Here is an 11,115-nt window from a genome sequence, read left to right as displayed (position 1 = left end):
TGCCATTATATGTTGGTGTCTGAGTTTTTAAAAGTAGTTATTATAGTATTATGATGGTTACTCATGTGTAAATAAGTTAAAAAGCAGCTAAAGAAACAACAGCAGGTCTGCACCTGCCGCTGCTGTTACCTTTCTTGACTACAGGTGGCGCGCGTTGCCCAGGTATGGTATAAAAAGACATTTTCAGAGTTTTCCTAGCTGATCTACAACTCCCATCTCATTCACCCCACAATTCTTCTGAAACTAAATGAAATCATTTGATGGCTGAGAAAGTCGGGAGCACACAGCCTGGCAGGAACAACCTGACAGTCTAACATCAGGGTATAAAACCTCCGAGCACAGCTTCTCAGGGCACTCACACGGTATTGGTCACATTGCTGATTGCGTGGCCGAACACGGAAGTGAAGCGTGAAGTGTACTCTGTGATGTAATGTGAACAAAATGATTGGAGATCTGTTGATATTCGGGTAATTTGTTCGGTTTCTGACATATTTCAAATACAGATACCCTTTTATTTAATCAAAATGTTCTGTGTGTGTGTTATTGTTTACTGTGTTGTTAGTTAGATAGCGGTGTATCGAGCTAATTAACAAGCTAGCTTAGTGCTAATGCCAGCTCACCAGCTAACGTTAGCTCAGCAGGTATATAACACCATTACCTGTCAACAAACAGATGTCTCCCTGTGCTCTCTAGGACCTTACTGGTGAATGCAGGGGCTGTGCTGAATTTCAAGCTGTAAGTATTACCGTTAGAGTCACAGTGATGAACCACCACTGCTTAAAACCTCACATCAGAACTGCAAAGTAAAACAAACAGATCAATCATATGGTTAACTGTGGATGTTTTGCAGCAAAAGGAAGGAGTCCCAAGGATTTGGAGATGAGTCCAGAGCACCGACAACAGGTAGGTGTGTGTGTGTGTTAGAGAAATGGGGAAAAAGTGTGCCACAGGTATTTATAGTCCTCAAAGCACTGCCACAACAAAAATGTGAGTCTGTCTTTCAGGTGACAACATCAGAGAGTTTCTGCTCAGCCTGCGATACTTTCGGGTCTTCATCGCTCTATGGAACATCTTCATCATGTTCTGCATGATTGTGTGAGTAAGAGTCTTTTAGTTGATGCTGCCCGTGTAGCTGCAGACATGTAATGGTTGGATGTGATGGTGAAGAGGTTGCAGTATCTTGAGAAATGCTTCTTCTATTTCTAAAAAGTCCTACAAATGGGCCCCGAAGTTGTTGCTTTTTTTAACTGGCAGAATGTCTTAAATCCTCACAGATTGTTTGGATCATGATCAACATTTGGGGCGACTGGACTTCCACCAGGATGCTGATTTCCCAAGATGGACGCTATAAACTTCTCCTTAATAGGACTTTGCTGTTCTTTTGGCCCTTTATAACTGTAATTATGCTCCATTTTCTTTATGCCTCCAAATCCTAAATCTACATCTGGCTGTACAGGAATTTATGAATCGCTGTATTTATTTTGTCTTATAGAAGTTGTTACATTTTCACCCTTTTTGTTTAGGCTGTAACTGCACCAGCACCCCTGCCTTTGCTGTTTATGTGTTGTCTTGTGCCCTTGTGCTTCATTATAGAACATGAGCTGTTTCTCCAGCATGTCAGTTTGCTTATTAAAGAAACACCAGGGTTGAAAATGAGAGACAGTCCCCACAGGATACAGGATACACAATGTTTTTCTGTGGCTTGTTACCTGTGTGCCATCATTTAAGGTTCCTGCTCTGCCCTAAAACCTCACATACAGCTACAGTAATTAAAGCTGGTGGTGAACCTTGCTTAAATGTCATTTTATCCCTTTTACTTGCACAGCTGTTTGAGTTCAGCTGGATTCAGCAAACAAGTCACTTAATGAACTCCACATCTCCTCTGATAGTGATAAACGGCACAAAAATCTCTATATTTACTCATCAGCTGTTATGCTCTTGTGTGTATCAAGACATAATATTTTAATGCAGCCTCTCAGATTTAAAAAGAAAAAAGGCATTTTCTTTATTCTGGAGCACATGTGCTGTAAATAAATGTATATGCACTATAATGTAAAGGTGTCCTTATTCTTAACAATAAAAATACAGTTTTCTTATCCAGTGTCTGGTAATTGACTTGAATGGTTGTCTGTTGGCACGAGGGACACACCGATCCAATTCTGACCTCATTAAGAGAATCGGGAATTGGCCATGACGTGACTGATACACATTAAATACAGTTCCTTTGTCAATGTCATTATCCATGATGAGATGATGGTACAACTGTCTGGTATACATTTTATATTAAAATGCAGTCAAACTGCGACTTTATCTGTCACTGACAGTTAGACTTAACAAATAAAAGCAAAATGGTTTTCCAGATAATTATTTTTTTGCAGCTCTGAGTAGTTGAGCATTGTTTTTGTGGGAGAACAGTGTTCATACAGCACATTTGTAGTCTGCCAGTTTTATGGCACTATGGATGGCAAGTGATCCACCACTTTGGTCCAGACTGAAATATAACTATTAGATGGATTTCCATGAAATTTTGTACAGACATTCATGATGTCAAGGGGATGAATCTTAATGATTGGTGATCCCCTGACTTTTTCCCTTGCACTGCCATTGGGTTCACATTTTAGGGGTGGGCAGATCGATACCAAAATATCGATACTACAGATACTACGTTTTGTTTTTAGATCGATTCTAGCGTCAATAGGATCGATACCAAAAAAGGGACCAGTTTTTCTCTTGTATTTCATCAAAGTGTAGAACTGTCTGTGCAAACAACGTTCTGCTGTCGTGAGCACATCTTAGTGCACATACTCTTTGCTTCTCCTCTGCTGTTGTGTCTTGTGTGCACTCAAACAATATACTGTCAGGCACCTGCAGCGCGCCCTGACTGGTTTAATCCAACACATAACTGCAGTGATGGATGAACAAAAGACGATCTTCGCTTGGAGCTATTTCACAGCTGTGAATGAAAACGTTGCTAACTGCAATGTGTTTATCAAACTCAACTAACATTACATTTATTGCTAACCTTTGGAAAATCATTCAGTGGTCATAAAAATGTATTCAGATTTAGCCTATTGATGATGCATTCACCTCATAAATCATAACACACTGCTCTCCCCTACATGAAAGTACATAATTCGCTTTTAATAATAAAAAGTATCGGTATTGATATCAGCGATTCTGGCCCTGTGTTATTTGGTATCAGATCAAAACCAAATTTTGCATATCACCCAGCCCTATCACATCTCTGGTTTTTAGTGAAAAGTCTCAACAACTATTGGGTGGATTACCATGAAAATTGGTACAGACATTCATGTCCTCTTCTGAATGAATTGTAATAACTTTGGCAATCCTCTGACTTTGCTCACCTCTGGTTTAAAAAAGCAAAACTAATGACAGCCTCAGCTGTACTTTGTGTTTAACGCTAAAAAGGAATTGTTAGCATGCTAACATACTAAACTAAGATGTTGAACATTATAACTGCTAAACTCAAAGTGCTGTTGTGCCTAACTACAGCCTCACAGACACTGATTCTTGTTTCTCTGTTTTGAGCATGGACAACTACATCTTATGCACTGACATTATATTTGGGTGGAGGTGGAAATTTGAAAGGTGGTAAAAAAAAAAACTCTGTAAAGCTGGATGCAGTCCCACTGGGTGTAACCTTTAACCCTGTAATGTGTTGTAGTTTGTCACGCTGACCACAAGAGGACAATAATATTCGTTACCATTTATCGCTGTATCTATGTCACTTTTAATACAACAATTATGTCTATTAGGGTCAGCTTTTACAAATAACTTACTCAGTTATATGTTATTCTGAAAAAAAAAACATACAGTATGTGATTTAAATCAAAAAGTTAATTTCATTTGTGTAAGATACCTTAATATATCCAGTAGCAATTAACGTGTGAAACAATAATCTAATAAACGGTATTATAATATATAAATACGGATTAATAAATAGGTATCTTAGCCTTGTACTGTAGCGTCCATACAATTCAGTCTATTTTTTTCTTACAACTTTATTGCAACAAGGCAACAGTGCCATCAAGTGACAATGTAAGAAGAAACAAAGAAACAGAAACAACACATTTAGTAATACATTTAAAAGCGTGGGCAGCAGGGGAATCCTAGGTAAAGAATAAAGATATGATATATATGTATTACAAATAAGGTTTTGACAGCTTTTCTTATTTAATGAGGGTGAAATAGTGGCAACATAGTGTTCAATTTCCTTCAAAATATAACAAGACTGGGTTTTTTTTATTGTAAATGTGAAATTTTGCAATAATAAGAATTACATTTATAAGGGGAAATTATCTGTATAGTTATATAAATAGAAACGAAATAAATCTTTGATGGAAAGGCTTTGCATAAAATTTCTTAAATATTAAGTCTATGAATGTAGGCTATCTGCACGTTCAAAATAGATTAAAAAACAGTTTCAGGTTGCAATTCAGAGATATCACATATCGTTTTTTAACTCATGAAGGGGAAAAAATGTCACGGAATGAAACGATTTAATCCATTCAAAAGAAAATGTGAAAAACCTTTGCTGCACTATTGTCCACTGTAACGCTGAACAACATCGCGGACGTGAACAATCGGTTACGTAAAATTCTCCCATCATGCTTTGCGCGAGCGCATCACAAAAAGCCCGATGAGAAGAGCGAAGAGGAGGAGGCTACCAGCCGCGGAGGGTAGCCGATTCCCGGAGAGGATTTTCTGTTCTCGTCGTCCGAATGATCAAATCGTGACGGCGGCGAACGAAAACAAAGATAAAAGCATCATAAAACATGATGCTCACTCCCAGAGAAGATCTTCCGTCGGGCCTGTGAGTGTCGGCAGGTTTCCAACCGCCGCCTCCTCGGGGGATTCTGCTGTCTTGAGTCCGTCCTGACCCGCGACACCGCCAGGCGATGACAGCGGCAACAGCCACTCCGCAGGTGATGAGAGACCGGCTGCTACAGGCCATCGACGGCCAGAGCAATGTGAGTATATCCGCTAGCTGCCGAAGGACGAACTGGGCGCAGACAACAAGGCCAAGCAGACTCCGGCTCGCCACAGTGGCTTGACAAAGTGGGAGCAGTGAATGTATGGCGAGGTATTATTTGCTCGCTAATTAGCTGGCTACCATCACTAGTTAGCTAAAGTAATTATTGCTAAGTATTCCAGAGCCTGGCCAACTGACTGCTGTTGGCTAATGTTTATGTAGCCAAGTTAGCTTATTTGTGTACACTAAAATGCACAGTGCTTAAGGACTTGAGGCTTGCTAAACTGAGCTAACAGACAGGAAGTGTAAATCTGTAGGTAAGTGTCCTTTTAATGGCGTTGGTTAATTGGGGTTTCAGTAAGCTCAAGGCTTCACATAGATTAAAATAACATCTATACCCTTACCTTATACAGCTGATGAGATTGCCTTGGTATGTTACAGCACTCTTCAAAGATCCATGGTACAGCCAAAAAGAAAAAGTCCAACACTATGGCATTATAATACCAAACTTGCAGGATGCTGTCCAGTTCTAATGTACCAATGGTATTTGCCAGTCATTGAAAAGTATTGTAAAAATATCATGGCAATCTCAAGTCAATTTTCCTCAAGGGGCTTTACAATCTGTACAGCATATGACACCCTCTATCCTTGGACTTGATTCGGATAAGGAAGAACTCCACAATAAAAAAACATTTTAATGGGGAAAAAAATGGAACAAACCTCAGGAAGAGCAACGGAGGAGGAATTCCTCTCCCAGGACGGACAGGCATGCAATAGATGTCGCGTGTACAGAATAGATTGACATAGTAAAATTACAGTATGGACAATAAGGATGGCAAAACTATAGGTAGAATGTAAACATATGAAGAATGGATCCAGGCAACTCCAGGTGTCGCCAAACAGATAGGACCTGAGTCACACGGCCTCTCCACTCTCCAATCTCGATTAACTGAAGCTAGAGATGTTATTTGCTAACTTAGAGAAATGTAAGTATGACTTTGGCCGTATCCAGCAAATTAAACACCTGCAACCTAGGCACTTCATTATATTGATGCTGAAATCCTAAAGAAAATCCAGTATTGCCATAAAGCAGTCCTCACTGATTTGCAACATTGCCTGCAATGGTTCATCACTACCAGATATATTAAAAGGGTTGCTACCACAGTATAAACGGTATGGTAAAATCTCTTATAGTGGACAGATTTGTCATCTCATGGTATATATCGCCATATCGCTCAACCTTAGTTGGAACAGAGCAGCCCCGGATTAAAGTAACTGGGCCGCTGTGGTCAGCACTTTTCCTCTATCTTACTTGCAGATCTGACTTGGCATATTTGAATGGCATATTTGCATGCAATCTCAGTTTGTCATATTGAGCCTGAAACCAGTATGAGTACATCGTCTCTTGACATACAGGTGCACATTTGAAAGTCTATGCAAATTATGCCTCGACCTCCTAACAGCCTCTCTTTCTCTCTCTGTGGAATTTATGCATATCGGGCCTATGAGGTTCTGAATCTCAAATTGTAACCCCTACATACAAATAACTGTACTTGGATGCTGTTGTTGTAATGCTGACAACATCATGATGTTTCAGGATTGTGATATATAAACCTGTGTCTTTTCAGCAGATATGCAACATGGTGGTAGTTATGGAGGTGATCTCCTTTTTGGAGAAATATCCTATCACCAAAGAGGTACTGGAGGTAGGTTACATTCAGAACTACAGTATGTGCATTTAAAGGGGACCTATTGTGCTAATTTCCAGCTCTATGTTTTTATTCTGGGATTCCAATAGAGCAGCTTTGCATGATTCACAGTTTTAAAAAAAATCCCTGTTTATCATATACTGGCCCTTTTATGCAGCCCCTCAGTTCACCCTCTGTCTGAAACAAGCCATTTTAGCTCCTGTCTCTTTAATGCACCCCCTCCCTAAAAGCCCACTTTCTTCTGATTGGCCAGAAACCTGCAGAGGCCATGTGAGCTGCTGTAACCTAAGTTCCCTTTATATACCCAGTGCTGACGGCATACGACAGCTATAGTAACTTATCTTAGAAAATAGCGATATGGGGCACTGAATTTGATGAATTTACTCTTTACATACTGAACAACCTCCAAAAACATAGTAGTCTGGAGCAGAGTAGTCAAGCATAGCTAGACCTATCTTCACACTTGGTTTTAGCGCTGTGCCAGCGCTGGAGAAAGCGCTATGAGCGGGCCGGTCAAATAACAGGGACAGACTGAGCGGGTGGATGGGCGTGTCCCTGTACTCTGTGGGTGTGCTGTGCCTGGAACAGATCATGAGCAGATGACCGTGCCGATCCGAAAGTAGAAAAAAAAAACCTGTTTACTTACATTTACCTTATTTTTTGAAACTTTGGCCACATTTTAATATGAACATCCAACATTGTAACATATATAATGTGACAGAAAATAAGGGAAAGCATAATAGATCCCCTTTTAAGATAAAATGCAGTTGAATCCAGTCATGTCATACAGCATGTACACGGCTGTTTAACACAGCTCTTATCTCCTTAAAGGAAACCCGTCTTGGCAAACTCATTAACGATGTCCGGAAGAAAACCAAGAATGACGATCTTGCAAAAAGGGCCAAGAAGCTCCTGCGAAACTGGCAGAAGTTAATTGAGCCAGAGAAGGCTGAGGTGTTGTCCAAAGGACACACCGGTGCGTCATGGTCTTCCAATGGTGGTGCTCATCCCTGCATCTCCGCTCCAGCTGCCACCACACCATCAGGTAAAACAGGGTCAGAGTTGAAGAACAGAAATGACTTCAACAACCGCTACTCCCCTCGGGTGGAAAAACTGAGCAACAGGAAACGTAAGGGTGACCAGAAGGAAGGACAGCTCTTACCAGCAAAGATATCCAAAACAACTCTTAATGATAAAATAAAAAACTCCAAACAGCTGCCTACCAATGTAATTGGCGGTAGCTCTGAACTTTTTACAGATACACGTGCACATCAGCCTTTAGACAAGGAGATTTCTGACGCTTTGGACAATGACAGGCTAAATAAAATCCCTGTCAATGCTGTAAAACCTCATCCAAGTGCCCTGGGATACAGCAAGCCTCCTAGCACTTCTTCTTTGCTAAAAGCATCAGTTCTGCAGCAGCAAGCCAGACAGGATCAAGCTGCCTCTGGGGGGCAGAATCGACCCAGAAGCCCACGCGGTTCCTTGCACAGTCCTCAAACTCCAAAGCAGGAAGCTGGTGTCAAACAAACTGCATCAAAAGCACAGAGTCTTTCTAGCCCCACTTTGAGGCCTGGGTCTGTGGACACCTCTGGGCTGGGGCCTTCCCCTCAGCCTTTCAATGTTTGTGTTCAGGGTTTGCACACCGACAGTTCATGGTCTGCAGGTTTGGACTCTAAAAGCAGGCCTCACAATACATCTCTTTACGACTCATATGCCTCCTCCTGCAGTGATGGGGTCGGTTTGGAAGATGATGGTGCTGTTAGCAATACAGGGAAAAGGAAAGGACAGAAATACAAGCCTAAGGACCATGTGGTCAAGTTAGATGGACAGACTGTAGAAGACAGCACTAAAACAGTCAGATTAAAAGACAGGAGACTGACATTTGACCCTGTAACAGGACAGATCAAATCCTCCTTTCATAAGGAGTCTTGCCAGGAGAGGGAGGTCAGACTGGGCCAAAAACCTGAATCTCAGTGGTCTGAACAGCCGAAGCAGAATCCACCAGTTCCTCCCAGTCCCTTCCAGCAGACAGACTGGAAAGAGCTGTCGAGGAGCGAAATCATCCAGTCGTACCTTAGCCAGCAAAGCAACGTGCTGACGTCGTCAGGTGCCCACACCCCTAGTGCACACTTTTTCATGACAGAGTTCTTGAAAAAAGAGGAACACCAAAGTAAAGATGACATGAAAACACACACGTTGGCACCAGAACTCCCAGCAATGGATTTACCAGGGGTTAGCAGAGAGGTCATCAATGAAGACCTGAACAGATTACACACACAACACTGGTCCGGGGTTAACGGTTGCTATGACACGAAGGGTACTTGGTATGACTGGACGGAGTGCATCTCCTTAGACCCGCATGGAGATGAGAGCAGGTTGAACATACTGCCATACGTCTGTCTGGATTGAAACTGAGGTTGAGTTTCTGAATTGGAAGTAGTAAGCTGCCTTCATCGTACAGCGAAGCAACTCTGCATGTGTGGAGGCACTTCATTTAAGTGTAAGCTACTGTTTTGCACCGTTGGTGAAAGTGGAGTCATTGTGCTGCCTGCTCGGGTGTGTGGAGCACAGGAGGTGTAATCAGTGTTTTTATGAGTATTTGAACATGTGTGTGAGGACAGCACGAAGGAAAAAGGCTATGCATTATCTGACCATTTAGTTGTCTGTGTTCAGTAACTGTACAGATTTGAGTTTCCAGTACCTGTCATTCTTTGTACGGACAAGAACATCACATTAAACTGCACAGGTACATTTTATTTGTCTTATGTTATTCACATGCCTTGTGGAATGTGACTTTACTGAATTTTCTGCATCCACTCACATTTAGTTCACAGTGCTGCTTTTTTTTCATTTAAAGTTTTTAGTTAAATTTTATGTTTTTAAAAAAGATCAACTTTATCACCTTTTCAATAAAGAGTAGTAAGCTACAATATTGGAGCAGCCATCCAACAGATGCATCTACCAATGAGGTTTTTGTTGGCATTTGCTCACGCGTCTTGAACAAGCCTGTTTAGCTGTTAAAGCTGAAATCAAGGCTATCTTCAAGTAGCTATCCTCATTACCATTGGTTTTAACGACTATCAACTGTTTGTGCTGTGAAAAACGTTAATCATTGCACATTTAGCGGAACCTGTTTCCCCTGCACAACTGTCTCATACAGCGATTTTTAGCAGAAAGAATAATTGACAAATCAGTTTTTTTTAAGACAATTGAATATTTTTCTTGTGTTGTGAGATTTAAATGCTAAAAATGTTAAATAAAGTGACAAGAAACTGCCAGATGTGACTGTGCAGTTGTGAGGTAAAATAAAGAAAGGCTGGAACAATACACATTGATAAAGAAATATGGCTGTTATGTATGATATTTATTGCATTTACATATTCATTTTGAGATTTATATACATGTTCAGACTACACAAAATAATTTTGTTAGATTTCTTTATTCAGAATGGTTCAGTGATGCAGCAGTGACTTTCTAAACTTTTCCTGCTGATACACCAACCTACCTTACACAGGAAAACTATCCAAAATGACACATTTTGATGATGTGAACTAATATTATTTTATACTTGCCTTTTCCCTTTACTGTGTATTTAGGCTGTAAAATATTAATTGAAATGGCAGAGCAGATTATGCTACTAGCTTGCATCTTTGTACTGTCATGAAGAATATAAATTGACATGCTGGATAACGTACTTTATCATTCCTTTAGATATTGTTTGCCTTATGGAAACCTGTGTTTTCCCTAAAGACAGAGCCTTAGTGAATGTACAGAAATTAGCCTTTTGTGTTCAGTCGAATGCAGAAGAGAACATATTTGCTACTTAGTCCTTTAAGTGGACATGTTGATATGTGTTAATAAAAAAACTGAAGGAATTGTGATTGTCTTCTCTTTAACTGTTTATTACCGTCTCTTCAATTACTCTCATTAATCTAACTGACAAATGAATTCCCACAGTGCTGGCTCTGCATGCACATCACTCAAATTAATTTTAATTAATTCCCAGGATACTCAGAAACAACATTTCCATGCTGATGAGAAAATTGTACCATTTAAGATGCACTCTTTGATGCAATTTCTCATCCATAAATGCAATTGGTGCAGATTCGATTAATCGATTAGTTCAACAGAAAAATAATTGGCAACTACTTTATTAATCGATTGTTTATTTTTCAAGTAAAAATATTAAACATTCCCTAGTCTTAAGGGTAATGCATTTGATGCTTTTCTTTGTCTTATGTGATAATAAACTGAACATCTTTAGGTTTTGGATTGTTTGTCAGACAAAACAAGCAATTTGACTGATAATGAGGAAATTGTTATGGACTTTTTTTTTTTTTACTATTTTCTGACATTTTACAGACCACACAATTAACTAACTAAAAAAATTAATATTTTATAAATTCTGTT

The 11,115-nt window shown here is 40.0% G+C and overlaps 2 protein-coding genes across 3 annotated transcripts; both read left to right on the top strand.

The window, feature by feature from the left end:
- The first annotated feature begins 319 nt into the window (after window positions 1-319).
- Window positions 320-2,096, top strand: smim7 (small integral membrane protein 7). Its single transcript, XM_044200563.1, has 5 exons — window positions 320-467; window positions 694-735; window positions 851-903; window positions 1,005-1,095; window positions 1,275-2,096. The coding sequence occupies exons 1-5, from the start codon at window positions 442-444 to the stop codon at window positions 1,288-1,290; spliced, it is 228 nt and encodes a 75-aa protein (XP_044056498.1). The 5' UTR covers window positions 320-441; the 3' UTR covers window positions 1,291-2,096.
- A 2,507-nt stretch (window positions 2,097-4,603) lies between these two features.
- LOC122878152 (mediator of RNA polymerase II transcription subunit 26-like) lies at window positions 4,604-10,586 on the top strand. Of its 2 annotated transcripts, none has more exons than XM_044200559.1 (3): window positions 4,604-4,991; window positions 6,622-6,699; window positions 7,534-10,586. In XM_044200559.1, exons 1-3 carry the CDS (start codon window positions 4,920-4,922, stop codon window positions 9,112-9,114), a joined length of 1,731 nt encoding a protein of 576 aa, XP_044056494.1. In that variant the 5' UTR covers window positions 4,604-4,919; the 3' UTR covers window positions 9,115-10,586. The 2 variants fall into 2 exon arrangements, with proteins under 2 accessions (XP_044056494.1, XP_044056495.1); XM_044200560.1 differs by having other exon boundaries at window positions 4,608-4,991; window positions 6,625-6,699.
- The last annotated feature ends 529 nt before the right edge of the window (window positions 10,587-11,115 follow it).

This window comes from Siniperca chuatsi, linkage group LG6 (genome assembly GCF_020085105.1).
Source record: "Siniperca chuatsi isolate FFG_IHB_CAS linkage group LG6, ASM2008510v1, whole genome shotgun sequence".
Classification (NCBI taxonomy): domain Eukaryota; kingdom Metazoa; phylum Chordata; class Actinopteri; order Centrarchiformes; family Sinipercidae; genus Siniperca; species Siniperca chuatsi.
This window is presented reverse-complemented; position numbering and strand designations above follow the sequence as displayed.

Bases quoted from the DNA above. Each gene is read 5' to 3' on its own strand.
- smim7 (XM_044200563.1), top strand. From the start codon at position 442: ATGATTGGAGATCTGTTGATATTCGG. The intron at 736-850 runs GTAAGTATTACC...GATGTTTTGCAG, and splicing joins GCTGTGCTGAATTTCAAGCT to CAAAAGGAAGGAGTCCCAAG. The intron at 904-1,004 runs GTAGGTGTGTGT...TCTGTCTTTCAG, and splicing joins GTCCAGAGCACCGACAACAG to GTGACAACATCAGAGAGTTT.
- LOC122878152 (XM_044200559.1), top strand. From the start codon at position 4,920: ATGACAGCGGCAACAGCCACTCCGCAGGTGATGAGAGACCGGCTGCTA. The intron at 4,992-6,621 runs GTGAGTATATCC...GTGTCTTTTCAG, and splicing joins CCATCGACGGCCAGAGCAAT to CAGATATGCAACATGGTGGT. The intron at 6,700-7,533 runs GTAGGTTACATT...ATCTCCTTAAAG, and splicing joins TCACCAAAGAGGTACTGGAG to GAAACCCGTCTTGGCAAACT.